The sequence below is a fragment of the Sus scrofa genome, chromosome 2 (genome assembly GCF_054392235.1).
Source record: "Sus scrofa isolate SSC_HxYL_T2T_F1_AM1 chromosome 2, Sscrofa_HxYL_maternal_Yorkshire_Landrace_v2.0, whole genome shotgun sequence".
NCBI lineage: Eukaryota > Metazoa > Chordata > Mammalia > Artiodactyla > Suidae > Sus > Sus scrofa.
Window position 1 is genome coordinate 81,765,410 of NC_139384.1, and position 24,586 is coordinate 81,789,995.

The following is a 24,586-nucleotide window of genomic DNA, read 5'->3' on the forward strand; positions in this document are numbered from 1 at the left end:
AGAAAAAAAAAAAAAAAGAATGCCAGCAAATAAGGAACAAGATGTTAGTTTGTGACAAATGCCATGTATATAACATAGCAGGGCGAAGTGAAGTGGTAGCAAGGGCCGAGGGCCGTTGGGAATGAATAGTTTCTCCCTCTCCCCTAGTCTCGGAAGAAGCTCCTTGAGATCCACACCCTCGGGGTTCGTTTCCAGCTATATGCAGGGATGAATGTCCTGACACACACTGCTTTGAAGGCACACTTGTGCAAGAGTCTCCGAGGCCCCTGGGATCAAAGCCCACGTGTCTCTCCTCCCTGCAGTGTCCAAGGCCCTTGGGATGGTGTCTGGCCCACCGTGGCAGCCAGTAAATGATGGATGGATGGGAGTTTCCTGGTGGCTCAGTGGGTTAAGGATCTGGTGTTGTCATTGTTGTGGTTCTGGTCGCAGCTGTGGCTTGGGTTCAGTCCCTAGCCTGGGAACTTCTGCATGCTGCAGGTGTGGTCTGGAGAATGAATGGATGTTTAGAGTTCCAGTTGTGGCTCAGTGATAATGAAGGCAATTAGTAGTTATGAGAACGTGGATTTGATCCCTGGCCTTGCTCAGTGGGCTAAGGATCCGGTGTTGCCATGAGTGGCAGGGTAGGTCACAGATGCAGCTCAGATCTGGTGTTGCTGTGGCTGTGCCATAGGCTGGCAGCTGCGGCTCCGATTCAACTCCTAGCCTGGGAACTGACATTGGCTGTGGGTGCAGCCCTTAAAAAAAAAAAAAAAAAAAAAAAAAAAAAAAAAAAAAAAAGATGGATGCTTAAGGTGTTGCCTTAGGTATGGCTCTTGGAGATGCAGACCCTGAGCCAGGGAATTGTTTGCAAACAGTTTCTCAGGAAAGTGATCCCAGGAATCATGAATGAGAGGCAATGGGGAAGGGAAGGGTTAACAAGGCTGCATTAATGAGGGTGCAGGAGCAGGCTGCCAATATGGGCAGCTGGGGCTCCACTGTGCCGGGGAGATGGTGGAAGACACAACTCCAAGTGGTTCCACCTAAGAGGTGAGGGAGTTGAAGCATTGATGCACCAGCTCCTGTCTGTCATGGCTGAAGGCAGCTCTGGAGAGGGGGATGGAGGGCGAATTAATGCCCTGGCACTTTTGACTTTCCCTGCCTGTGTGGACTGGGTCCCCAGGGAAACCAGAGAGGTCTGTTCAGTGCCTGCCGCAGATACAGGTATTTGGGTGGAATGACACACATATAATGCTTTCCAGTTGTCCTCCAGAAAGCCCAACCACTCTACATTCCCACATCGATACTACTCAAAGTTTTTAAACAATTGTGGTAAAACACACACATAACAAAGAATTTGCCATCCTAGATATTTTTTTCCTCACACTCCCAGCTTATGGGTCAAATCCAAGCCACAGCAGTGCCAGTGCCAGGTCCTTAGCCTGCTGTACCACCAGGGAACTCCATCCAAACCATTTTTAAGTGTATAGCTCAGTGGCACTAAGTATATACTACAGGGTTGTGCAACTATCACCATCATCCATCTTTAGAACTTTTTTCATTTTCCACAACTGAAACTCTGTCCCCATTGAACTTGAATTTCCATTCCTGTCTCCCAGCCCCTGGCACCACCATTCTACCACCCATCTCTATGAAATTTGAATCCTCTGGGAACCTTATATAAGTGAAATCACCCTGACTGCACCAATTTACATTCCCAGCAACAGTATACAAATGTTCAGTTGTCTCCATGTTCTCAGCAACATTTGATATTCAATAACCAGCTTTCATTTGTTTGTTTGTTTATTATGCTTTTTAGGGCCACACCTACGGCATATGGAAGTTCCCGGGCTAGGGGCAGAATCTGAGCTGCAGCTGCTGACCTACGCCACAGCCACAGCAACACAGGATCTGAGCCAAGTCTGTGACCTACACCACAGCTCACAGTGCCGGATCCTTAACCCCCTGATCAGGGCCAGGGATAGAACCTGCAACCTCATGGATGTTAGTCGGGTTCATTACTGCTGAGCCACAACAGGAACTCCAACACCCAGCTTTTAAGGTTTTGTGAGCCTGAGGTAGTAATCTACTGCTGTGTAACAAATTGTCCCGAAACATAGCACTTTAAGACTATAAGCATTTATTATTATTATTATTATTATTATTATTATTATTATTTTGTCCTTTTGCCTTTTCTAGGGCCGCTTCCTGCAGCATGTGGAGGTTACCAGGCTAGGGGTCTAATCGGAGCTATAGCTGCTGGCCTACGCCAGAGCCACAGCAACACAGGATCCGAGCTGCATCTGCGACCTACACCAGAGCTCATGGCAATGCCAGATCCTTAACCCACTGAGCAAGGCCAGGGATCAAACCCAAAACCTCATGGTTCCTAGTTGGATTTGTTAACCACTGCGCCACAACAGGAACTCCTAAGCATTTATTATATCCCATGGTTTCTGAGGTTCAGGAATCAGAGTGGCTACAGTGGGTGGTTCCCTCCCCCAGCAGCCCCCAACAACTACTGATTTGCTTTCTGTCACTATAGATTAGCTTGCATTTTCCAGAGTGCTGTATAAATGGAATCATACAGTGCATGCAGTGCGTGTCTTCTTTCATTAAGCAGAAGGTTTTTGAGATTTTTCCTGGTTTCTAATGTCTATTAGCTCTTTTTTTTTTTTTTTTTTTTTTGGCTGTGCCCATGGCATATGGAAGTTCCCAGGCAAGGGATCCAACACAAGCCAGGGATCCAACACGAGCCAAGGATCCAACCTGCACCACAGCAGTGACAACGCCAGATCCTTAACCCATTGTGCCACCAGGGAACTCCATCAGTTTGCTTCTTTCTATTGCTGAGGAGTATTCTATTGTAGGGCATACTTTGGTTTATGTAATTCATCCCCCTTTTCTTTCTTTCTTTCTTTTTTTTTTTTTTTTGTCTTTTGTCTTTTTTGTTGTTGTTGTTGTTGTTGTTGCTATTTCTTGGGCCACTCCCGCGGCATATGGAGATTCCCAGGCTAGGGGTTGAATCGGAGCTGTAGCCACCGGCCTACGCCAGAGCCACAGCAACGCGGGATCCGAGCCGCGTCTGCGACCTACACCACAGCTCACGGCAACGCCGGATCGTTAACCCACTGAGCAAGGGCAGGGACCGAACCCGCAACCTCATGGTTCCTAGTCGGATTCGTTAACCACTGCGCCACGATGGGAACTCCTCTTTCTTTTTTTTTTTGGCTGCGCCCTCAGCATGCAGAAATTCCTGGGCCAAGGATCAAGTCCAAGCCACAGCAGTGACCTGAGCCACAGCAGTAATACCAGATCCTTAATCTACTAGGCCACCAGGGAACTCCTAACCCATTTCCTGTTGATGGACCAAGTTTGTAGAGTGGTCCAAGAGAGGAGAGTCCAGATCCCAGTGAAATGCAGGATGGGTTCAGTGTAGCCTTGGAAGGACCCTTGCACATAGAAGACAGGTGATCTAGAATGATCCAATCCAGAGGGCAGTGCCCTTTGGGGCTGTGGAGGTGCCTCTCTCAGACTGGAAGGAGGGTTCATGGGGAGAATGTGTTCTAAACACTGGCTTCCACTGGCCAAGCAGGATATTCAGTTCTGACCTTGCCCTTTATGTCTGTCTTCCTTCCCAAAACCAAATTCAGCTGTAGGAACAATTCCTGAGTCAAGAAAACCCAAACCCCTGCTTCTGGCCACATCCTAGGTAATCACAACAGGTTCACCCAGGTACCAAGTGCCATCCTTCCCTCTCCTGTACACAGAAGCTCCCTGGGATGATCCAGATGGCATGAGCTGCTGCTGCTCTGTGTGTGTATGTGTTTGAGAAAGAGACAGATGGGGTAAGGGTTGGGACAAAGGGAGCTGGCTCTTCTGGAAGGGTTTGTGGGTGGCTAAAAGTCTGGGAAGAGTTGGCTTGGGGGCAGAAAGCACAGTGTGAGTATAAGCACAGGCACAGGAGGTTGCCTGGAACTGTCAGCAGGCTCAGGGGGCCTGAGGAAGGCCATCTCCCTTCCTCTTCACATTTCTACCCCCTCCATGCTACAGTCCCCTATCCAGGTCCTCCATGAGGCCCCTGCACCAGTTGGTGTATCACTAAAATGACATCTTCCACTCCCTCTGGCTGGGCTGGGAAACTTCGAATGAGATCTTGTCCGCTCCTTTAAGGCACCTGTTTTTACACCCCAGGACCCCATAATCTCCTCTCCCCCAAGCCGGGCTCTGCCAAGATGCTTTGCTGACTTGACTTCATGCGACCTGGGAGAATGGGGGTGCTCTGCCCTGCAGAAGGTTGGACCACCTCTCATCATCCTCGATCTCTCCCCCTTGTCTTTCTTTTCTTCCTCTTTTCCCCCAAATCTGGGGTCTACTCCTACATGCCCAGAGCTGCCTTGTCCTCCGCCACCCCAGCCCAACCAGGTAGGGGGTTTCCTAGGGTCTGCGAAAAGCCTTTGGGTAGGAGGGGAACAGAAGTCCCAGGAACCTTGGGGTGCCCGCCTCTACAGTCGCTAAGGCAAGGACCTGGCCGGGGACACCGAGCTGCTGGATTGGACGATTGGGCACGAGGCGCGATGTTCCCGCCCCTGGTTGCCAGGGCCCAGCCTATCCGCGTCCAGGCGGGCCTTGGTCGCCAGGTGGTTGGGGTGGGGGCTGGGGCAGGTGTGTGTGTGAGAGTGGACGGGGAGGTGGGTTTAGGCTGGGTCCGGGACCCCAAGGAATTTCCCCACACGAAGCCCATCGGGTTGGGTGTCTGGGGTCCTCAGGCGCAGCCGCGGGGAAGCTGCCCCTCCTTCCTACGCCCACTGCCCACCCCCCCCCCACGCCCCGCCACTACTCAGCGCGCTGCCGCCTCCGCCTCCCGGGTCTGCATCCTGCGCGCGCGCCCCCTTCTCCCCCGCCCGCGGCCGAGGGGCTGGCCCGCCTCCCCGCGCCGCCGCCCTCCGCCCCCTCCCCTCGTCTGTCCTCCGTTCAGAGCCGCCGCGGCGCTCCTACCCGGCCCCACCCCAGGAGACCGAGCGTGGAGCGGCTGGAGGCCGGAGCCAGAGGTGAGCTCGGCGCCAGCAGGTGGAAGGCGCCGCAGACCAGGGCCCAGCCTGGGGGAGGGGACGGGCTCCGGACGCGGCTCTTTGTTTCCTGGAGCCCGTTCGCGGGCAGCCGGGGCCGCTCCTCCTCCTGGCAGGTGCCTGCATCCCTCCAGGAAGCCCAGGACGGCGCTGGGGGTTGGCGAGGGAACCCGAGATTCGTTCCCGTCCTCCTCATCTAGAACCTATGGCAGCCACCTGTCTCGACCCTGGTGGTCAGGGTCCCTGAGGGGGCGAGTGGTGGTGGTGGGGTGAATCTCCCGTCTCGGTCCCGAGAGGGAGCAGAGGCGGGGGAGAGGGTGGGCTGAAGCAGGCAGGGCCTGGAGGAAAGCGGTGAGGGTGGGACTTAGGGACAACGGTGAGCAGCTGCGCTGATAAGTGTCGGGTGGGTGGGAAGTGGATATAGGCGGAGGTTTGGGCACCCATGGGTGGCGACGCTGGGGAAGGAGCTGAGAGATGCCAAGACCCAGGTTCCTGCAGGCAGTGTAGCTGTCCAGGACCTGGGATGCTGATCTCTTTCCTCATCAGGTGCGGTATGGACAAGAGGGACAAGTCCAGGGCAGGGGTGGCCGGTCGTACGCCGGCTTCTCGCTCTCCTGGCCTTCCGATCCCCAGGCCCCCTGGATCTCCACGACCCCCTCCCCCAGTAACCAGCGCGGCTCTCCGTGTTCTGGGAGCAGCGGGAGCTGCAGGGCGAGGGCCTCTTGCAGAGCGAGCTGGTGGCATCCGGGCAACTGCTCTCGCGGACGCTTCCCCTAGGGTGGGACAAACGCGGAGCGCTGGGACAGGCCCCCGAAGCCCAGGTACTCCAGCCTCTTTGCCCCATTCTGATCCCATCTTCTTGCCCCCGATCCTCTGAGGCCCCAGCCTACCCTTTCTTTCCGGGGCACCTGTGTTGACTTAGCCTTCTCCCTACAGCCTCCAGACCCCCAGGAGCTGGGAAAGGGGAGCGAGCCCTTGCCAAGACCCCAGGCTCAAGCTGTGTCTCTAGCCCGGGGCGTGCCAGTGGACCTACCAGGTAACATGCCCCCTCTCCCCTGGTCCCTTAGGCAAAGGTTAGTGTCTTCATCTGGAATGTTTTAATTAGTGTGTGGGAGCAGTTGTTCGTTACTAGGCTCATATTGGTGAAAGCTATTATTGGTTGGCAGAGGGCATATGCCACAGTCATAGATGGGGAAATGTAGGCTAGGGAGATGAAGCAAGGAGCTGGGACCCTGCCCTGAGCGCACCCCTTCCTGTCCCCAGGCTAGGCTCCCCAGGGCAGAAGGGGCTCCGGCCCCCAGCTGAGGAATCTGTGGCCAGAGGAAAAGCCCCAGAAGCGCCCAGAAGGAGTGCCCTGAGTGCCGGGGCACGGAAAGGTATGTGACATGGGGAGGAACGAAATTCCTGGGCTATGAGGGGGACCAGCCTAGAATGATCGGTGACCCTTTGGCCTTTTTCTTTGTCCCCAGACTCTTCTGGGTCCACCCCAGCCATCCCCTCTCCGGCCATCTCCCGTCGGTCCCGGGCTGTGGGCATTGAGGTGGGTGTCCCCAGGGCAGCTCCGAGTACCCGGCCAAGACTCCCGACTGAGGCTTCGAGGAAATCAGTGAGCACCGCCCCAGAGCGCAGTGCTCCAGAGCGCAGCGCCCCAGAGTCGAGCCCTGCCGCCAGGAGGAGATCCAGCGCCGGTGGAGGCCTCCAAAGGCCAACTGCGCGCCCCGTGGGCTCTACCGCCACCCCTCTGTCCTCCCCAGCTCGCTCCGGGGTCTCGCAGACTGGAACACCTCGGGCTCTGGGGCATCCTTCGCAACCCAAGTCCAAAGGACTGCAGGCTCTACGCCCTCCGCAGGCCACACCCCCAAGAAAGAGCGCGGCTCCTGTGAAGGGCCTTACTCCTCCTTTGGCCATATCCTCTCTTCCCTGTCCCACCGCAATGCCTCCCGGAATCACTGCCGCTCCAGTGCAGGGCTTGCTCCCACCCTCTCCACAGACCACACCCCCTTCCCCGGCCCCTATCTTTCATTTGGCCACGCCCCCTGAGCTAGCTCCTCCTTCTTCCTCTGCCCCACTCTCTCTGCAGACCCGCCCCTCTCTGCCGGCCACACCCCCTTTGCAAGCTCCACCCACACACCTGAGTACATCCTTTCCCGAGGCATCCTCCTCTTCCTTGGCCACGGCCACTTTTTTGACTTCAGTCTGTCCATCAGTTTCACCAGTTCTGCAGAGTAAGCCGCTCACTGAGGCTTCTTTGGCTTTACCCCCGTTTCCAGCTCTACCCTCTCCCTTGGCCACACCTCCTTTGTCTAGTCCTCTACCACCAGCCACTGCCCCTCTACAAACCCCTCTATCTCTAGGAACATCTCTGAGGAACACGCCCACTCCCCTAGCCACACCCCCTCTGCAGGCTCCTTCCGTTCTGACCACGCCCCCTTCTCTGACCTGTTCTACTCTATCTCCACCTCTTCAGGCCACGCCCCATGCACTGACCACGCCTCCCACACAGGACCCTCCCCTGGCCACATCCCCTCCTCAGTCCTCTGCCCCTCAGATCACATTCCCCCTGCAGGGTCCTCTCCCTCTAGGATCGCCGTCTTCTCTGGCTACTCCTCTGCTACAGACCCCACCTCTGACCACTCCTTCTATTCAGGCCACGCCTTCTACACAAGCCTCATCTCTGGCCTCACCACTTCTGCAGGTCCCTCCCTCTCCACTGGCTGTGCCTCCTCCACACACTCCATCTTCTCTGGCCACGCCCCCTTTACAGGCCACTCCTTCTCAGATTCTGCCCCCTCTGCGGGCTCCACTTTCTCTGGGCTCACCCCCTCTGCAGACCACGTCTTCTTTCCTGGCTATGCCCCTTCCGAAGGTCCCTCCTTCTCCTTGTGCTTCACCTGCTCTGCAAGCCCCTTTCTCTCCCTCTGCTTCACTCCCTCTGCAAGACCCGCCCTCTCCCATGGTCACGCCCCCTCCGCGGGCTCCGCCTTCTGCGGCTTCGCCCCCTCTTCAGGCCCTTCCCTCTCCCTGTGCTTCACCTCCTCTGCAAGCCCCTCTCTCTCCCCCTGCTTCACCCCCTCTGCAAGACCCGCCCTCTCCCATGGCCACGCCCCCTCCGCGGGCTCCACCTGCGGCTTTGCCCCCTCTTCAGGCCCCTCCCTCTCCCCGTGCTTCGCCTGCTCTGCAAGCTCCTCTCTCTCCCCCTGCTGCACCCCCTCTGCAAGACCCACCCTCTCCCCTGGCCACGCCCCCTCCTCGGGCTCCTTCGTCTCTGGCCTTGCCCCCCTTGCAGGCCCCTCCCTCTCCCCCTGACTCACCCCCTCTGCAAGCCCCACGCCGGCCCCCAACCCCGGGACCCGATGCTCCAATCTCGGGGCCACGGCTGACCCTGGCGTTGGCTCCGGGCCCACCTCCACCGCCCTCGCGCAGCCCGTCCAGTACGCTGAGTGGCCCGGACCTGGCGGGCCACAGCAGCAGTGCCACCAGTACGCCGGAGGAGCTGCGCGGCTACGACAGTGGGCCGGAGGGCGGCGCTGCATCCTCCCCGCCTGCCGATGCAGAACTCGCCGCCTGCCACCCGGCTGCTTGGAGCCGGGGTTCCGCTCCGCCGCTGGCCATCCGCGGCCCCCCAGGTACTCAGCCCTTAGACCCTGCAGAACAGTAGGAGGGGCGAGGTCTGGGGATGGGAGGGGGCGAGGTCGGAGGCGAGGCTTCTCAGCTCGGGGGCGGGGCAGTTGGGTCTGGGGCGGGGCTGAGGGAAGGGGCGTGCTCTTTGTGGTAGAGGCGGGGTTTCCCGTTTGCCATTCCCTTTGCCCAGCCAGGCGCCTCTCCCCACAGGAGCGCCCCTGCCTTGGTCTCCTGCGGCCGGGTCGGGCTCTGCTGACGGCTTGTGCACCATCTACGAGGCTGAAGGACCAGAGTCGGCGACCTCCGCCACAGATGCACTGGATCCCGGACCTGGGCCTGGCGCAGGCGGTGCAAAGGCGGCGACTGCGGCTGGGGCCGGAGCGGCTTCACGGGGCGCGAAGCCGGCGCGCCTGGGCGAACTGCCGCTGGGGGCGCTGCAGGCGAGTGTGGTTCAGCACCTGCTGAGCCGGACGCTGCTTCTAGCTGCAGCCGAGGGTGCCCCGGGTGGCAGCAGCGGTGGCCCAGGGGGCGCAGGGGGTGGCGGCAGCGCGGGGGGTGCCCGTAGTGCCCTCAGTGAGGCCGAACTAGGTCGCTGGGCTGAACTATTGTCTCCCCTGGACGAGTCCCGCGCCAGCATCACCTCGGTCACTAGCTTCTCCCCAGACGATGTGGCTTCCCCACAGGGTGACTGGACCGTAGTGGAGGTGGAGACCTTCCACTGAGGCAGACCCTAGCCCCGCCCGCCCACCCCACCCCTGGCTTAGGATCCGCCCCTCAGGTTACACGTTACACCTCTTTGTTTTAGATTTACCCCTCCCCTCCTCCCGGAGTTCGGGCCCCTTGTGGATTGGCCTCAGTCCCCTAGAGCTCTAGAATTTTGGTCCAGGTTCGCGACCCACCCACACCTTTGGCTAAGGCCCTCCTCTTGAGACTCCCTGCCCCTTTAGCCTAGGACACGCTCCCGCTCACCTCGAGCCCGGTCCCTCCCTCGGCCAAGGCCCTGTCTGGTGTCCAGTGTATTGTCTACAGCGCACAGCCCAACTTTGCAATAAAGCCCAAACACTGAAGCCTGTTTACTTTCGCCTTTGCGTCGCGGGCTGATGGCTTTCAGCTGCGGAGCGGATTTCCGGGGCGGTGCGAGGTGCTGGGCCAGGTGGTGCTGGCAGCTATGCAAAAGAAAGAGCAGGTTGAAGCTCTGATTGAAGGCCTTCCAGAACACTGCGGCCGTGCGTTTTCTCCACCGAGAATAGAGGCGTGTGAGGAGAGGCTGCCAAGTTCCCATGATCCAGCGCAGCACACCCACCCATGTGTGACAACCTAGGCGTTTTCACACCCAAGTTCTGGCAGCAGGGTTAGGTGCAGGAGGAGTCCAGGTAGGGCTTTGTGACCAAATGAATGAGTGTGGCACGGCCAATTGACTAAGCTCTTCCCACACTCCTCCAGGGTAGCGGCAGGCACTTCTAGGGGTAGGTGGAAGATGTATGGGAAGGGCATGTTTGGATCCAAGGCAAGGGTGGGGGATCCGTTCCTGAGGTCCCTCCTCACAGTGTGCATGCACCCCCTTACTTTGCAGGCCCTGGAGTAGAGGAGGGAGATAGGGGTGGCCTGAGACCAAGGGCCATCTCAGGTCCTTTCAGGGCCTCCTAAGAGGGCACACAGCTCTCTTCTCACCAAGGAGGCTGCAGTGCAAAAGGCAGGCCTGGGAATTCCTGTCGTGGTGCAGTTGGTAACGAATCCGACTAGGAACCATGAGGTTTCGGGTTCAGTCCCTGCCCTTGCTCAGTGGGTTAACGATCCGGCGTTGCCGTGAGCTGTGGTGTAGGTTGCAGACGTGGCTTGGATCCCACGTTGCTGTGGCTCTGGCGTAGGCTGGCAGCTACAGTTCCGATTAGACCCCTAGCCTGGGAACCTCCATATGCCATGGGAGCAGCCCAAGAAATGGCAAAAAGACAAAACAAAACAAAACAAAACAAACAAAAAAAACAAAAGGCAGGCCTGCAGCTAGGCCCAGCACTCATGAAGAGGATTCCCTGCCTCCTGCGTGGACTCTCCCAAGGCTGGGCGGGGAATCGGGAGTCTTCACATTGCCCGCTGTCCTCCAGATGCCCTCACCCTGTCCCTCTGTTCTTCCCAACCATAGGCCTCACCTTTCACCCCACCAGAGAGTGTCCTCCCCAAGCCTCTCCAGGCAGGCATCCTTGCCTGTGCCCCAGAGTCAAGAGTCCTCACCAACTAATGTCTCCTCCAATCAGAATTCCTTGCCCTTCCTCCCACAGTCCAATCACCCTGACCTAGGACCCCTTAAGCCCCAGCTCAGGCCCTTCTTCCCAAGGACCCCTGCGTGAAATGTATTACCTGGGCCCTCCTTCTCTAAGGGTGGCCTGCTTCACACCAAGAATGACAGAGGCTTGAGGGGAACCACAATCCCTGGGGCAGGTAGAAGGACAGAGCAGGGCCCCATTTTGGGCCTTCAGCTCTCTGCTCCTGGACCTGGTTCTAAGCCAGTTAGTTTCCCATCAGATACGAATCACTCAGCCCTGCCTGTACCCATGAAGCCACTGCCTTCCAACCTCGGGTCTGAAGAGAAATTGGCCCTGGTCCAGTTGGACACTGCTACCTCCACCCCTGGAAGCCAGTTAGGTGGCAAACCACACAGGTTTCCTTTCTAAGCTGGACCCTGGTGAGGACCCAGGCACCCTTGTTTCCAGATGCTGAGACGAGTCCGAGGGTAGGGGCTGGCTCCTGACATGCTGGGCAGCCAGGGGCCCAAGGCTGACCCCCAAGAGGTGGTATGGCAGAACCTCAGATAGTTCTCCCAAGGCCCTGCCTCAGCCTGGGAGCCAGCTGGGTGGAATTACACCATGGGAGCAGGAGAGACAGATAGCAACTCTTGGGGTCTCAATGTTAAATCTGTGTGGTGGGGAGTTGCTGCTGTGGCACAGTAGGATAAGGATATGGTGTTGCCACAGCGATGGCTTGGATTTGATTCCTGGCCCAGGAACTTCCATATACTGTGGGCACAGGGTGTTGGGGGGGATCTGTGATGGGAATGGTGCAGGGGCCTACAGGCTGTTGTGTGAGGGGACAGTATGTGCAACTCAGCTGTCCCAGTGCATCACCAGTGTCCTGCTCTACTGCTTGGCAGGTGTCAGGCAGCAGAATTGGGGACACTTTGTGGGACCATACTGGGTGTAGGGGCAGGGCCTGGCTGGCCTCCGGTTGGACCCAATCATTATTATTATTACTGTTATTTTTTAGGGTCTCACATATGGCATATGGAAGTTCCCAGGTTAGTGGTTCAATTGGACATTCAGCTGCCGGCCTATGGCACAGACACAGCAATGCAGGATCCGAGCCGAGTCTGCGACCTACACCACAGCTCAGGACAATGCCGAATCCTTAACCCATTGGGCAAAGCCAGGGATTGAACCTGGGTCCTCACGGATACTAGTCGGGTTCATTACTGCTGAACCACAATGGGAACCCCTGGCTGGACCCAGTGAAATGTCTCTTCCTGGAAGCCTTCCCTTGCCATCCCTGGCTCTTTCCCCTATGCTCACTGGGACTCCAGCTCAGCTCCATGGGCAATCCCACAAAGGACTCTTCCTCTCTGGCCTGCTTGCCCCAGGGGAGCCCAAGCTACACTGACCTTGTCACCTACCCAACACTGTAGTCTATCTGATGGTTTCCCTCTCAGCTCAGCCCTCCATGGCTCCTCAGTGCCCTCAGTTCAAGGTGCAAACTCTCAGGATTAGAGAAGCCCTTCCCTTTTGGTCACACCCACCCTCTGTGGTTCCTTTTCTCGTAGACCTCAGGTGTCTTTCTGGTGCCTCGCCTTTCTGCTTTTACCTGGGATACAGATCCCCCTTTCCCTCCTCCAGGAAGCCTTCCCTGATTTCCCTAAACATTTGTCTGTGGGCACGTGCCACACTAGTGTGCAGGCTAAGGCTCCCCCCCCCCCCGGCCAATGTCTCTTTTCTCCACTATGCTTGGGACTTCTCCAGAGCCAGGCACAGAGCAGAGCACCTGAAGGCTCCTGAAGTGTATGCCGAATGAAGGAAACTAGATCCTGAATCTTCCCCAAGCCCCAAGCCCCCTTATTCCTCCATGTCTCTTAGGGGAGGCCCCAGCTGAGGCACCCAGGTGTGAAGCCATGCTCCCCCTTCCCCATGTCCAGAGCCATCTTCCTGAAAATGCCCTGCTACAAGGGATGATCTGTAAGCCTAATGCCTCAGGTCCTCGCTGACTTGTTCCTCCAATACGGACTGATTCTTTCAATCCCCACACTATGCTCACACTGAACACCTGCATGTCCTTTCCTCATCCACACTGCACCTCTTTGGTCCCCTTGCTATGACCTCTACCCTGATTCTCTGAGGCTGCAGGAAGCTCCCAAGGGCAGGACAGCCTGCTTCCTTCCCTTCTGCTTCCCTGGACAAAGGGCCAGGGACCCACGGCTAATGGTGCTTCCCTATCCCCAGGCCTGCCTGGCTCAGCGTCCCTTGTCCATGACTGTGTAAATACACTTTATTTTCCATCTTTCCCGCCTGGGCGACATGTGGAGTGTGAACAGGCAGTGTGCAAAATGGTGGTGGGCAGTGTGGGGGCACATGGGAGAGCCCCCTGGATGCCCACCCTGGTCCCCAGGCTGTGTAACACTGAGGAGTGGGCGCCGGGAAGGAGGGCACTGAGCAAGGACCCCACCCCAGGAAGCGCCAGGGAGACTGCTTGTGATGCTGCTCTAGGCTCCAGGAGCACCGAGAAGGTCAGCCCGAGGGTCAGGAGGCCCCGGGGTGGGGAGGGGTCTGGGACATTGGCAGACTTTGGCACCGTTCTTGGTTCTGACTCAGCAGAGACCACGGGACCACTGTGAGCAGGTGCGGGGAGGCAACTCAGCTGGGCGGCCTCCTCCCCTGGGGCCTGGCCTTGACTGATGGGTGGGACTGGGGACACAGAGAAGGAAGGGAAGTGGAGGCTGGGGACGCCCTGAAGAGGAGGCTAACATGGGTGGGTGGGGGAGCCCCTCCATCACCGGCCAAGCTGGGATGATGGGAGTGTCTCACAGGGGAAGATGTGGGGCGCTAGGGAGTGGGGGTGGTCTCTTCACTTCCTTACAGCTGCTCTGGCCCTGAGAAGGAGGGACAGACTTTGCCCAGGTCCTGGCTGGTTCCAGCTGGCCACTCACACCCCTGGTGGCCCTGCACACAGGAGGGGGGACTTTGGTTTCTGCTTCAGGGGCCACAATGCCTGCACCAGAGGCCTAGGGTCCCAAGGGCCAGCGCAGGGGTGGTAAAGTCCCGCCTAGATCAGCCCCTTTTCCCTCAGGTCTCCTCTAGCTCCTGGGCCCTTCCCAGCAGGGCCACCCTTGTCCCAGAAGGAGGCCTGCTAGGAGCGGGGAGCTTCCTGTGCGCCCAGTTCTGGGATCCCTGGGTCCTCCCCTGCCCTAGCTGTTAAGAGGAGCAGACCCTCCAGGGCCCAGAGGGGTGCGGACCAAGATGGGTAAACACTGCTACGGAGGGTGGGCCTGCCAGGGGCCTCTGAGGATCCTCAGACTCCGGCCCTACCCTCTGTGCCCTGCCACACTGGGCCTGGCCCTCGGGGTGGGCGGGGCCGCCGAGGACGTGGAGTTTGTGGAGTTTGTTAAGTGCGGGCGGCGGCCCCCTTGGCTCCAAGCACGTGGGGCACAGCCTCAGTTGTCCAGGCCTTGGCTGTAGGGCGCGGTCAGTTCGTCGGCGTCGCTGTCTGAGCTGCCCTCACTGTCCTTGGCCGGTCGCTCCAGACGGCGGAAGAAGCGCGCGTCTCGCGGCGACAGTGGGTAGAGCGCGTCCTGCAGCGCCGCGCCCACACCCACGCCCACGCCGAGCAGCTCCTCGTCCGACGACGGCAGCGAGTCCTCATCCAGGTGCCGTGCCAGGCTGAGCCCGTCGAAGGCCAGCGGGTCCTCGAAGGACGGCGGGCCCTTCAGCAGCCGCACCTGGGGCGGGGGACCCGCGCGCTGGAGGCGTGGACCGACGTACTCACGGACGGAGTCCGGCCGCCAGGCCCCCTTCTCTCCCGCTCCCCGAGGCGCCGACGCCGGCCGTCACCGGCTGAGGACACCAGGGCTCTTATGCCCCTCCCGCGCTCACCTCGGCCTTCAGCTCCTCGATCTGGTCCTTGAGCTCGCGGATGTACTGCGACGAGTCCGAGTGGTTCAGCTGGCCCTGGATGCGGCCCTCCTCCCTCTGCGGGCGGGCCGGGTCGCGGGGCGTCAGCGCAGGGCCCCTCCCTGGAGCCCGGCCCCGGCCCGGACCCCGACCTCGCAGCTCACCTGGATCTCCAGCTCGGCGATGCGCTGCCGCATCTCGGCCACTGCTGCCATGCTGTCCGCCTCCCGCAGGCGCACGGCCATCACCTCCTCCTTGCTCTGGGGGCGGGGGCACAGGGAGGGTCAAGGGGCGCGGCGGGGCGCGGGCGGGACCGCGGGCGTGGGGCTGGAGGGCTAGCGGGCACCTTGCACTCGGCCTCCGCCTGCTTGCGGCGGCTTTCGCTGAGCTGCGTCTGCAGCCCCTTGTTCTGCGCCGCCAGGTACTGCAGCTTCTCCTGCAGCGCCGCCCGCTCCGCCTCCACGCGGTTCAGCAGGTTGCGGTGGATGTGGTCCTGAGGGCGGACGGGCGGGGGTCACGGACTCGCCGAGGGGCCGCTGAGCCACTTCCCTCCCCGAGTCCGGCCGCAGCGCACCTGCGTCTCGAGCTCCACCACGCGCTGCCGCAGCTCGCGGCCCTCGGCCAGAGCCTGGGCCTCGCGTAGCCGCACGCTCATCAGCTCGTCCTGCAGCTCGCCCAGGACCAGCTTCCGCGGGGACTCCTTCCAGCGGCCGCCACGGGACAGGTGGGCCTGCGCGGAGAGGTTGGCGCTCAGCTTCCGCCCGGGAGCCCTGAGGCCGCTTGGGGCGCGTTGGCCACTGCCTCACCTGCCAGGTGTCCGAGAGCTCCTGCAGCTGCAGCTTCAGTTCCCGCGCCGAGGCCACGGCCTCGCCCTCCCGCACCTTGAGCGCCTTCAGCTCCTCCTGCAGCCGCGCCACGTTGTTCTCGTCGGGCAGAGAGCTGTTCCTCTGCCGGGACAGGAGCGGTCAGAGCCCAGGGGAGCTGCGCGGCCTCGCGGCCCTCCCTGCAGGGCCCATGCCCCGGGGGGCCCCCCTGTCCTCTGAGCTCTGCCTTGGGCAGGCCGGCTGGGAGAGGGCTCACCCTGGCCCCCGGAAATGCGCTGGGGGAAGGAGGACCAGGCCAGAGGGGAGCCGACCCCACACCCCCTCAGCTGGAGATTCTGATCTTAAAACAGGTGTAATAGCAGCACCTGGTCTCTTGCAGGACTGGCCCAGAGTAACCCCATGTTACTGCCAATTAAACCAGGCAGGCTGGCTGAGTGCAAGTGCCACCCACCTGGGAATCTGAGAGCCATGCCCTCCGGGCCCAGACCACAGGACTGCCCCAGTGGGAGCTCAGAAGACTGTGGATTTTCCCACCATCTCCCTGGGGCCGACTGAGGGTCAGCCTTGGCCCTGGCCTAGCCTTGCCACGGCTCAGTGATGAGAGATTTGTGCTCCAGTCAATTGGACCAAAAGCTAGCTCGCTGCAAGGGGTTCTTCCCACCCCTTGTTTGGGTCTGGGAGTTGGGGGAGAGTGGCAGATCTGCTGGGCCCATGTTTCCCTCTGATGTGGAAGGAGGCAGGAGGGGAGCCCAGCTCTGGGCCAGTGGGCTAATGGGGACTGAGAGGCGAGAGCCCCAGGAAAAAATGTGGCAGAGACACCCCACCTGGGAAGGTACCCAAAATAATGCGGCTTGGGGTGGGGGTGTGTGGCTTCTGCCACTTGTGAGCGCTGCCATCCAGTGGCTGGGGCACCTTCCTTCATCTGGTGGTGCCAGGGGAGTTGAGTCAGCATCTTCTTTGTGTGTGTGTGTGTCTTTTTAGGGCCGCACCCACGGCATATGGAGGTTCCCAGGCTAGGGGTCAAATTGGAGCTATAGCCGCCGGCCTACACCACAGCCACAGCAATGCTGGATCCAAGCTGAGTCTGCAACCTATACCACAGCTCACAGTAATGCTGGATCCTTAACCCGCTGAGTGAGGCCAGGGATTGAACCTGCGTCCTCATGGATACTAATCAGATTAGTTTCCCCTGAGCCATGACAGGAACTCTGGAGTTGAGTCAGTACCCAGTCAGTATGGAAACAGCTGGGAAGGGACCAGGAGGCCTGGTGCCCCCTGCAGGGCTGCAGGTGGGAGAGGGTGGTTCCCAGTTGGCCCCCTGGGTGGTGTCCCCATAGGGGGCAGCAGTCCTGGTGGGCCTGGGTTTTTGCCCTTTCTCCTGCTCTTTCCATTCTGGAACCCAGGATCTGAGGGAGCATGTACAGGGAGGATGGGCTATCCAGGAAGCCCATGAAGGCCACCACACTGCTGGTCTTGAGCCTGGTACATGAGGGTGGGCGGGCTTTGTGTGTGCTCGTGTGTGTGTGTGTGTGTGTGTACCTCCAGAGCTTGAGAGGGTCTGAGGGTGAGAGGCCCAACTTCCTGTCTGCACAGACCCTGGTGGGGAGGAAGCAGGGGATAAGTGGGCAAGGGAGGTGCCCTGGGTTCCTCTGGGGCTGCTGGGGCAGGGGACCTGACTCCAGGGCCTGTTCCACTGGTCCCCCCAGCCACCCCCCATCTCCTTGGTGAGGACCTGGTCGTGCACCTCCCAAGGCGCATGCAGTACCCTCATCTCCCCTTCCCCAGGGACCCCCCCAGTGCCTGCTTGGTCGCACCTTCTCCATGTCTAGAACCTTGTCTTGCATCTCCCGCAGGGCCCCCAGAGTCTCTGTCTCCCGCAGCCGCGACTGCTCCAGCTCAGTCTCTAGGTGGGCCACAAAATCCTCAGTGAGGCGAGGGTTATCCTGGGGGCAGACAAAGGGCTGTGTTAGACCCCAGGTTGTGGCTGCAGGGGGTCAGCCTTTCAGCTAGCAGGCTGCAGGCTATGCGCCCAGGCCTTGCCCCAGCCCCTCCCCCTCCAGAGCCAGGAGGGGGGCTCAGGAGGATAAACCCTGGATCCCCTTCCTGTGCTTCTGCCCTCGAGGAGAAGCTGAATGCTATGGGGGCTCTAATGTTCTGTCTAGGGGTCCCGGGAACACTACACAGAGGTGACCTTCCATGGCCTTAGATGTCCCCTGAGGCACACCAAGGACAGCTTCCCAGGATCGTTAGGGTAAGGGTGGAGGATGAGTTCTCCAGAGGCCCCTTCCTGCTATGTGCCCCAGCCACCGCCTCCCTAGCTGCCACCCCGTTCCCCACTGGCTTCCTGCTGAGGTGCCCAGATCTGCTCGCTGCCCTTGACCACTGTGGGTCTCTGAGACCCATAGGTGCCCATGGCTCTGTCTTGGCCCAGATGGGCTCTGAGCCCCATACCAAGCTCTGCCAGGCTGTCCTCCCCTAGGGGCCTCTGAAGATGGTGCTCAAGGGCCTCAGTGGGGTCTATCACCCCACCTCCCTCTGCCTGCAGCACCTCACCCATCTCTGCATCAGGATCTAAAGGCTGGAGCTCAGAGGTGGATGTTCCTCTGACTGGCCTGAAAGGGGGCATCATGTCATGTGTGGGATTAGCTTTCCCAGTGGCTTTGCTGCTTCAGAGCCAGGTGGGGCTACAGCCACGTGAAGTTGAAGGGCAAGGGGTGGATGCAAGTGAGAAAGTTCCTCCACCTCTCTGTCCCCAGGAGTAAAGAATCAACTTGCATCCATCAGCCCAGGTCTCCAGGCCTGGTTGAGGGGGCCCGCTTCAGTGAATGACACTTCTTTCTCTCTACTCACTGTTTTTCTTCTCTTTTCTTTCCTTTCCTTTCTTTCTTTCTTTCTTTCTTTCTTTTTTTTTTTCTGCACTAACAGCATGTGGAAGTTCCCAGGCCAGGGATAGAACCTGAGCCCCAACAGTGACAATGACATCTCCTTAACCACTAGATCACCAGGGAACTCTTCACCCACAGTTTCTTGAGCATCCTGTGGTTTCTTCAAATCAGGGACCCCCAGCTCACTGCCAGGCCCTTCCAGGTTCAGCCCTGGATTGCAGGGAGCCAGGGGAGCCTGCAGCACTCTTCCCTGGCCCTCCAGGGTGTGTTCTTGGGCATGTGTGCTGAATTCGGAGGCTGCAGCTGCTGCTGGGTTGTCACTTAAGGAAGGCAACCTGCTGGGTGCAGCTGAAGGAAAGTTCTAAAAGCCCTCTTTGGGACAAGTGGACTCTGCAGAACCGAGTCCCGGATCCTCCCACCATCCATCTGGAGTGCATGATCCCACCACAGACTTGGGCTGCCCCCTCCCCCCCATCCCATCAGCTCAGAGTGGTTGGCACAGACCAGACCCTCTTCCAGGGGCAAAGTACTGGGCCCTGGAGGAGGGAGGCCCCTCCCTTGTCTCAGCTCCTACCCTGCAAGGTGGCCCCCCGCTGGGGAGACCCTGAAACTGAGTGTCTCTAAAACTGAGTTTCAGAGTTCCCCTTGTGGCTCAGTGGTTAACGAACCCGACTAGTATCCATGAAGATGAGGGTTCGATCTCTGGCCTCGTTCAGTGGGTTAAAGATCTGGCATTGCTATGAGCTTTGGTGTAGGTTGCAGACGTGGCTTGGATCTTGGCATTGCTGTGGCTGTGGTGTTAGCCTGCAGCTGTAGCTCCGATTTGACCCCTAGCCTGGTAACCTCCATATGCTGTGGGTGCGGCCCTAAAAAGACAAAGAAAAAAACCCGAGTTTCCCCGCTAAGGTCATGATTACTCTCTCTGCTTGGAACTTTATCATCTTTCTTTTCCCCTCCCCTTCCCCCTCAGGATTAGGAATTTCAAAGAAAAGGGGGGAGATCGAAACAGGACCCTGGTGGGCCTTTTCAGGTAAAAAGGCCCTTCTGCATCCCCCATTTCTTGTTGGGAGGAAAAAGGCTTCAGTTTCCTAGGCCTTCCCTGAGTTCCAAAGAGCAGGTTCAAGCAGACAATGACTAGGGACTAGGCCTCCTAGTTCCTCTTGAGGGATAACAGGTAACAATCTGAAGCATATCTCTGAGTTTTTCTGCAGAATCTAAGACCCCCGCCCAGGGGGAGGAGGTGACTCCATGCTGACCACAAGCGTGTAGACCCCAGACTGGTTGGAACCCAAAGGCTGCTGATTGAGGTTCCCAAAACAGCACCCAGTTACCTGCCCACCAGCAACCAGAGGAAGGTCCACCAGCTGATCATACATCCGAGGACCCTCTCCTCCAACACTGGCTTTAAAAACCTTTCCCTAAAAGCCATCAGGGAGTTCACCTTGTGGCTCAGCGGTAACGAACCCAACTGGTATCCATGAGGACGGGGGTCCAATCCCTGGCCTGACTTAGTGGGTTACTGGATCTGGCATTGCTGTGAGCTGTGGTGAAGGTCACACATGCAGCTTGGATCCTGCCTTGCTGTGGCTGTGGTGTAGGCCAGCAGCTGTATCATTCGAGCCCTAGCCTGGGAACTTCCATATGCTGCAGGTGCAGCTCTAAAAAGCAAGAAAAAAAAAAAAAAAAAAAAAGCCATTAGAGAGTTGGGATTTCTTGAAGCTGCCTGGTTTCCTTGTTTGGCCCTGCAATAGATGTGGTACCTTTCTTCACTACCACCTGGTATGTCTCTAGACTGGCTTTGCTGCATGTCAAGTGAGCAAACCCGGATTTGATAAGAGCCCTTCAGAGCCTAGGAGACACCAGGGCTCCCCAGAGGAATCATAGCCTCATCGGTGGAGGGAGGGGTCCCTGCTGAGACAGCTGGTCCCCTGGAACCCTCGTGCTGAGGTCAGGGGCCAGAAAGGAACAGGAGGGCCAGGGCCAAGGCTGGGCTGTTTTGGAGCCAGCTGCTCCAGAGCCCTGGGGCAGCCGGGCCTGGGGTGTGGCCTTGCACTGGTGGCCCCGCCCACCCGGCCTGGTACCTGCTGCTCCTGCAGCTGCCGGATGGTGCTCTGGGCCTTCTGCAGGTCCTCAGCTGCTGAGCTGCACTGCTGCCGCACCACTGCCAGCTCCCGCTTGATGACGTAGTTCTCCTCGGCCTCCTGCGCTCGTGTCACCTGCCCCTGAGCACAGCGAGGACAGGGTACCGTGACCCTCTGTTCACATCCCAGGCTCTGCCTTGGGCCCACCTCAGGGGAGGCCCAGAGAGGGTGGGGGCGGGGCCGGAGGAAAAGGGATGAGGCCTCCCACACTCAGAGCCTGGGATGGGGCGCCCCACAGGGCCTGGGGACATGGCAGGGGTTGGGGGCTGGGGGGAAAGTAGGATCAGGACACTGGGAACAAGAACCTGGAGGGACAGACCCACCCAGGGCCCAAGCTCTGGCCCTTAGCCTCTGTCCCACGTGAGCAGAAACAAGGTGGATGGCATGGTGGAGGCCAGGCTCTGCTAGTGACCATGGGGATCTGGGGGCAGCCAAAGGCCCAGAGGCTCAGGGCTGGCTCCTTCAGGCCAGGCTGGGAGGTGGGATACCCTCTCCCAGGGTCTCCTCCTGTCCTAGACCCTGGGACTTCCATCTGCCCGAGCCCAAGACACCCCAACCTCATTCCCTCACCCAACCCAATTTAGGCCCCCCATTCCAGGGTCGGAGCCACCAAGCGGTGGGCAGAAGCTTCCAGATAAAGCCATTCAAGATGAGGCAGCAGCAGAAGCAGGTGAGTGAGAAAAGATGGCAGGCCTTGCAGGTAGGAGCAGAGAAGAGCGGGAGGGGCCAGAGGGTGTGTGTGTGTGTGTGTGTGTGTGTGTGTGTGTGTGTGTGTGTGTATGTTGGAGAGGCTCAGCCATGCACACACCAGGGCCTGTTGCGGATGCACCCTCAGGGTTCCCTGAGCCCTCCTGGGTCCCCACTTTTGTCCCCATCTGTGTTCCCCTGGAGGAAGGAAACCTGTGCACGTGCGTGTGCGTACTCTCACAGAGGCTCCCACACGCACGCCCCCTCCCACAGAAGGATGCCTCTGTCTCCCAAGAAGCGGTCCCCAGCCGCCCCCATGCGCAGCGCCAGGCCTCCCTCACCCCCGGGATGGCAGCGGCCAGGGAAGAGGCGGCCTGGAGGTCAGTCGTGTGCAGGGACCGGGAGGAAGTGGAAGAGGGAGACGAAAAGCTACAGTACCTGGATTAACCTATCAGCCAGAGCAGCGCTCTCCTACCCGGTGGAGGGGTTCCGAGCGACAGGGGGAGGAGGCAGAGCAGAAGGCGCGGGGACAGGAGAGGGGGAGAGACAGACAAGAACCACTTGTCACTAACGCAGTGGACTATCTCTAGAAGCAGGGAGAGAGGAGTGAGACCGGAGAACCAGAGAACCAGCAGGAGAGGACCTGGAGGAAGACCAAAGCCAGAGCCAGCTCCGTCCTGGAGAGGGGTCCATGTGCCAGTGGGGAGGGCCACCCGCCGGGGACCCCCTGCGTGTGAGGAGGTGCGACCTGGGAGAGGTGGGGGAGGGAAGCACTGGGCCTGGGCTTCGTTTTTATTTTATTATTTCGTTTTATTTTTTTTTTGTCTTTTTTTTTTGCTATTTCTTCGGGCCGCTCCCGCGGCATATGGAGGTTCCCAGGCTAGGGGTTGAATCGGAGCTGTAGCCACTGGCCTACGCCAGAGCCACAGCAACGTGGGATCCGAGCCGCGTCTGCAACCTACACCACAGTTCACGGCAACGCCAGATCCTTAACCCACCGAGCAAGGGCAGGGACCGAACCCGCAACCTCATGGTTCCTAGTCGGATTCGTTAACCACTGCACCACAACGGGAACTCCATGGGCTTCGTTTTAATTTGGGGGCAGAACAAGAATCAAGGCTTTGGGTCAAGGGCAACAAATTCCAGCTATTCCCTGTGGTCAGTGGAGGGTCAAGGGAGACGGAAGGGAGCTGAAAGTAGAGGACCCACAGCTCTACTCCCATCTTTTGTGTGTGTGTGTGTGTGTGTGTGTGTGTGTGTGTGTCTTTTTAGGGCTGCACCTGCAGCATATGGAGGTTCCCAGGCTAGGGGTCAAATCAGAGCTACAGCTGCTGGTCTACACCACAGCTACAGCAATATGGGATCTGAGCCATGTCTGTGACCTACACCACAGGTCATGGCAACGCTGGATCCTTAACCCACTGAGCGAGGCCAGGGATTGAACCCGCAACCTCATGGTTCCTAGTCAGATTCATTTCCGCTGTCCCATGATGGAAACTCCTCTACTCCCATCTTTAAAAACAGGTTAGGGGCAGGGTCAATGTTATGGCACCCCCTCCATGGTGCAAAGCCGCCCCCTCCTCCTCCACCTGTCTCCTTTCTTTAGAAAGTGAGACTTCCCCCTTTTTTTTCTTTTCCTTTTTAAGCCCTTACTGGTGGCATATGGAGGTTTCCAGGCGAGGGATCAAATCAGAGCTGTAACTGCCAGCCTACACCACAGCCACAGCAACAATGGATCCGAGCCACATCTGTGACCTACACCACTTGCTCGCAGCAACGCCGGATGCCTGACCCAATGTGTGAGGCCAGGGATCAAACCCTCATCCTCCTGGGTACGTATTCATTTCCACTGCATCACAAGGGGAACTCTGAAAGTGAGATTTCTGAATTATATAGTGGGGTAGTTTCAGGGTATCCTGGTCAGAGCAGCCCACACCCAGGCAGCCTGGGAGGGCACAGGACACAAACGGATTTCAGGTTTGCAGTTAATGGGGTTATAACCCCTCCTCAAGCAAAGTTTCCCCATGGCCCCCAATTTATAGCCCAGCTCTCAGCAGGGCCTGTGGAGAGGTCCCAGGGGATTTATTCTATGCTCCTCAGAGCCCACCAGTTCAGGATGGGGCCTGCTCCTGAGGCAGGAGGCTGGCTGGCCCTCTGGCTGCTGGGTCCCCACTTGGGGCTTGGAAGGTTCAGTGCCACAGACTGGTGGTCACATCCCTCACCTTCTCCAGGGTCTCAATCCGTTGCTTCAGGAGCCGGTTCTCTGTGCGAAGCCTCTATTGGGAGGAGAGGGGAGAGCACATCAGAGTCCGCTTCCGGCTCCTGTGCACACGGGGATCTGTCCCCTCAGGGCCAGGCAGCCTCCAGGCCAGACAGCGCCAGAATCTAACATCTGGGTCAGTGATTCCAGAAAACGGTCAGGCCAATTCCTGTTCAGGCACACCATAGATCCTTAACCCACTGAGCCTGGCTGGGGATCAAACCCGTGCTGCCACAAAGACAACACCGGATCCTTAACCTGCTGTGCCACAGTGGAAACTCACACACACACACACACACACACACACACACACACACACACAGGTTTTATATATATATATAAAACAGACCTCGGTTCAATAAAAATAACATGATCATTTTCATGGATATACACTGCGTGTGTACAGGGGGTGGTCCGTCAGCACTCATGCCTGCCCCCCAACCCCCCCACCCCGTTTCTATCCCACGCTTGGGCCTGTCAAGAACCAACATGATACCTCGGATGGGGCAAAGGGCTCCGTGTTTGGGGGGCAGCTGCTAGAAGGTGGTCCCTGCCCTTCACTGCTTGGCTTTGAGCCCCAGGGTCACATTCTCAGAGGATAAACTCCTCTCAGAGTTTGGGTCCGGGGAAGGGGTTGTGCTGAACACACTTGCTTCCCTCAGCTCCACGACTACATTTCCACAACCCACTGAGAGCCAGGTTGTCCCCAGCAGTTGTCGTTTCCCCCCCCCCCACCAGCCATGCTGGAGTTCTGGAGATGGGCTCCCTTGCTTCCATCTTCCATCCTGCCCTGGGTGTTTTGGGTTGGATATTTGTGGTTTTAGGTTCCCCCACAGCCTTTTGGGAAGCAGGGGTTTACACATGCCTTGCATGTAGTTTCTACATATGGACCCCGTAAACAATAGGTGCAGAAATAGTTTCGATCAGCAGATTGGTGAGGGTTCTGCTTCCCTGAGGATCACACAGAACACTGCCTG

The 24,586-nt window shown here is 58.7% G+C and overlaps 2 protein-coding genes across 38 annotated transcripts in view; one reads left to right on the plus strand and one right to left on the minus strand.

Annotated features, from left to right (window-relative positions):
- The first annotated feature begins 4,941 nt into the window (after positions 1 to 4,941).
- Positions 4,942 to 9,733, plus strand: PRR36 (proline rich 36). 2 transcript variants are annotated; one of them, XM_021083899.2, is made up of 6 exons: positions 4,942 to 5,027; positions 5,592 to 5,866; positions 5,982 to 6,081; positions 6,309 to 6,421; positions 6,515 to 8,671; positions 8,877 to 9,733. In XM_021083899.2, the coding sequence occupies exons 2-6, from the start codon at positions 5,599 to 5,601 to the stop codon at positions 9,386 to 9,388; spliced, it is 3,150 nt and encodes a 1,049-aa protein (XP_020939558.2). In that variant the 5' UTR covers positions 4,942 to 5,027; positions 5,592 to 5,598; the 3' UTR covers positions 9,389 to 9,733. The 2 variants fall into 2 exon arrangements, with proteins under 2 accessions (XP_020939558.2, XP_084869149.1); XM_085013023.1 differs by lacking the exon at positions 4,942 to 5,027 and having other exon boundaries at positions 5,405 to 5,866.
- A 3,442-nt stretch (positions 9,734 to 13,175) lies between these two features.
- EVI5L (ecotropic viral integration site 5 like) overlaps positions 13,176 to 24,586 on the minus strand; it is a 33,198-nt gene continuing 21,787 nt past the window's right edge. For 3 of the 36 annotated variants that reach the window (XM_085013033.1, XM_085013032.1, XM_085013024.1), the window contains exons 11-21: positions 23,572 to 23,625; positions 21,788 to 21,820; positions 20,603 to 20,743; positions 17,451 to 17,579; positions 17,176 to 17,232; positions 15,619 to 15,759; positions 15,387 to 15,542; positions 15,159 to 15,305; positions 14,977 to 15,072; positions 14,795 to 14,890; positions 13,176 to 14,661 (exon numbers count right to left, since the gene is read on the minus strand). In XM_085013033.1, the coding sequence (XP_084869159.1) occupies positions 14,356 to 14,661; positions 14,795 to 14,890; positions 14,977 to 15,072; positions 15,159 to 15,305; positions 15,387 to 15,542; positions 15,619 to 15,759; positions 17,176 to 17,232; positions 17,451 to 17,579; positions 20,603 to 20,743; positions 21,788 to 21,820; positions 23,572 to 23,625 (1,356 nt within the window). In that variant the 3' untranslated portion in view covers positions 13,176 to 14,355. The remainder of the gene's footprint in view (positions 14,662 to 14,794; positions 14,891 to 14,976; positions 15,073 to 15,158; positions 15,306 to 15,386; positions 15,543 to 15,618; positions 15,760 to 17,175; positions 17,233 to 17,450; positions 17,580 to 20,602; positions 20,744 to 21,787; positions 21,821 to 23,571; positions 23,626 to 24,586) is intronic. The other 33 variants (XM_085013038.1, XM_085013036.1, XM_085013026.1 and 30 more) reach the window with 14 other exon arrangements.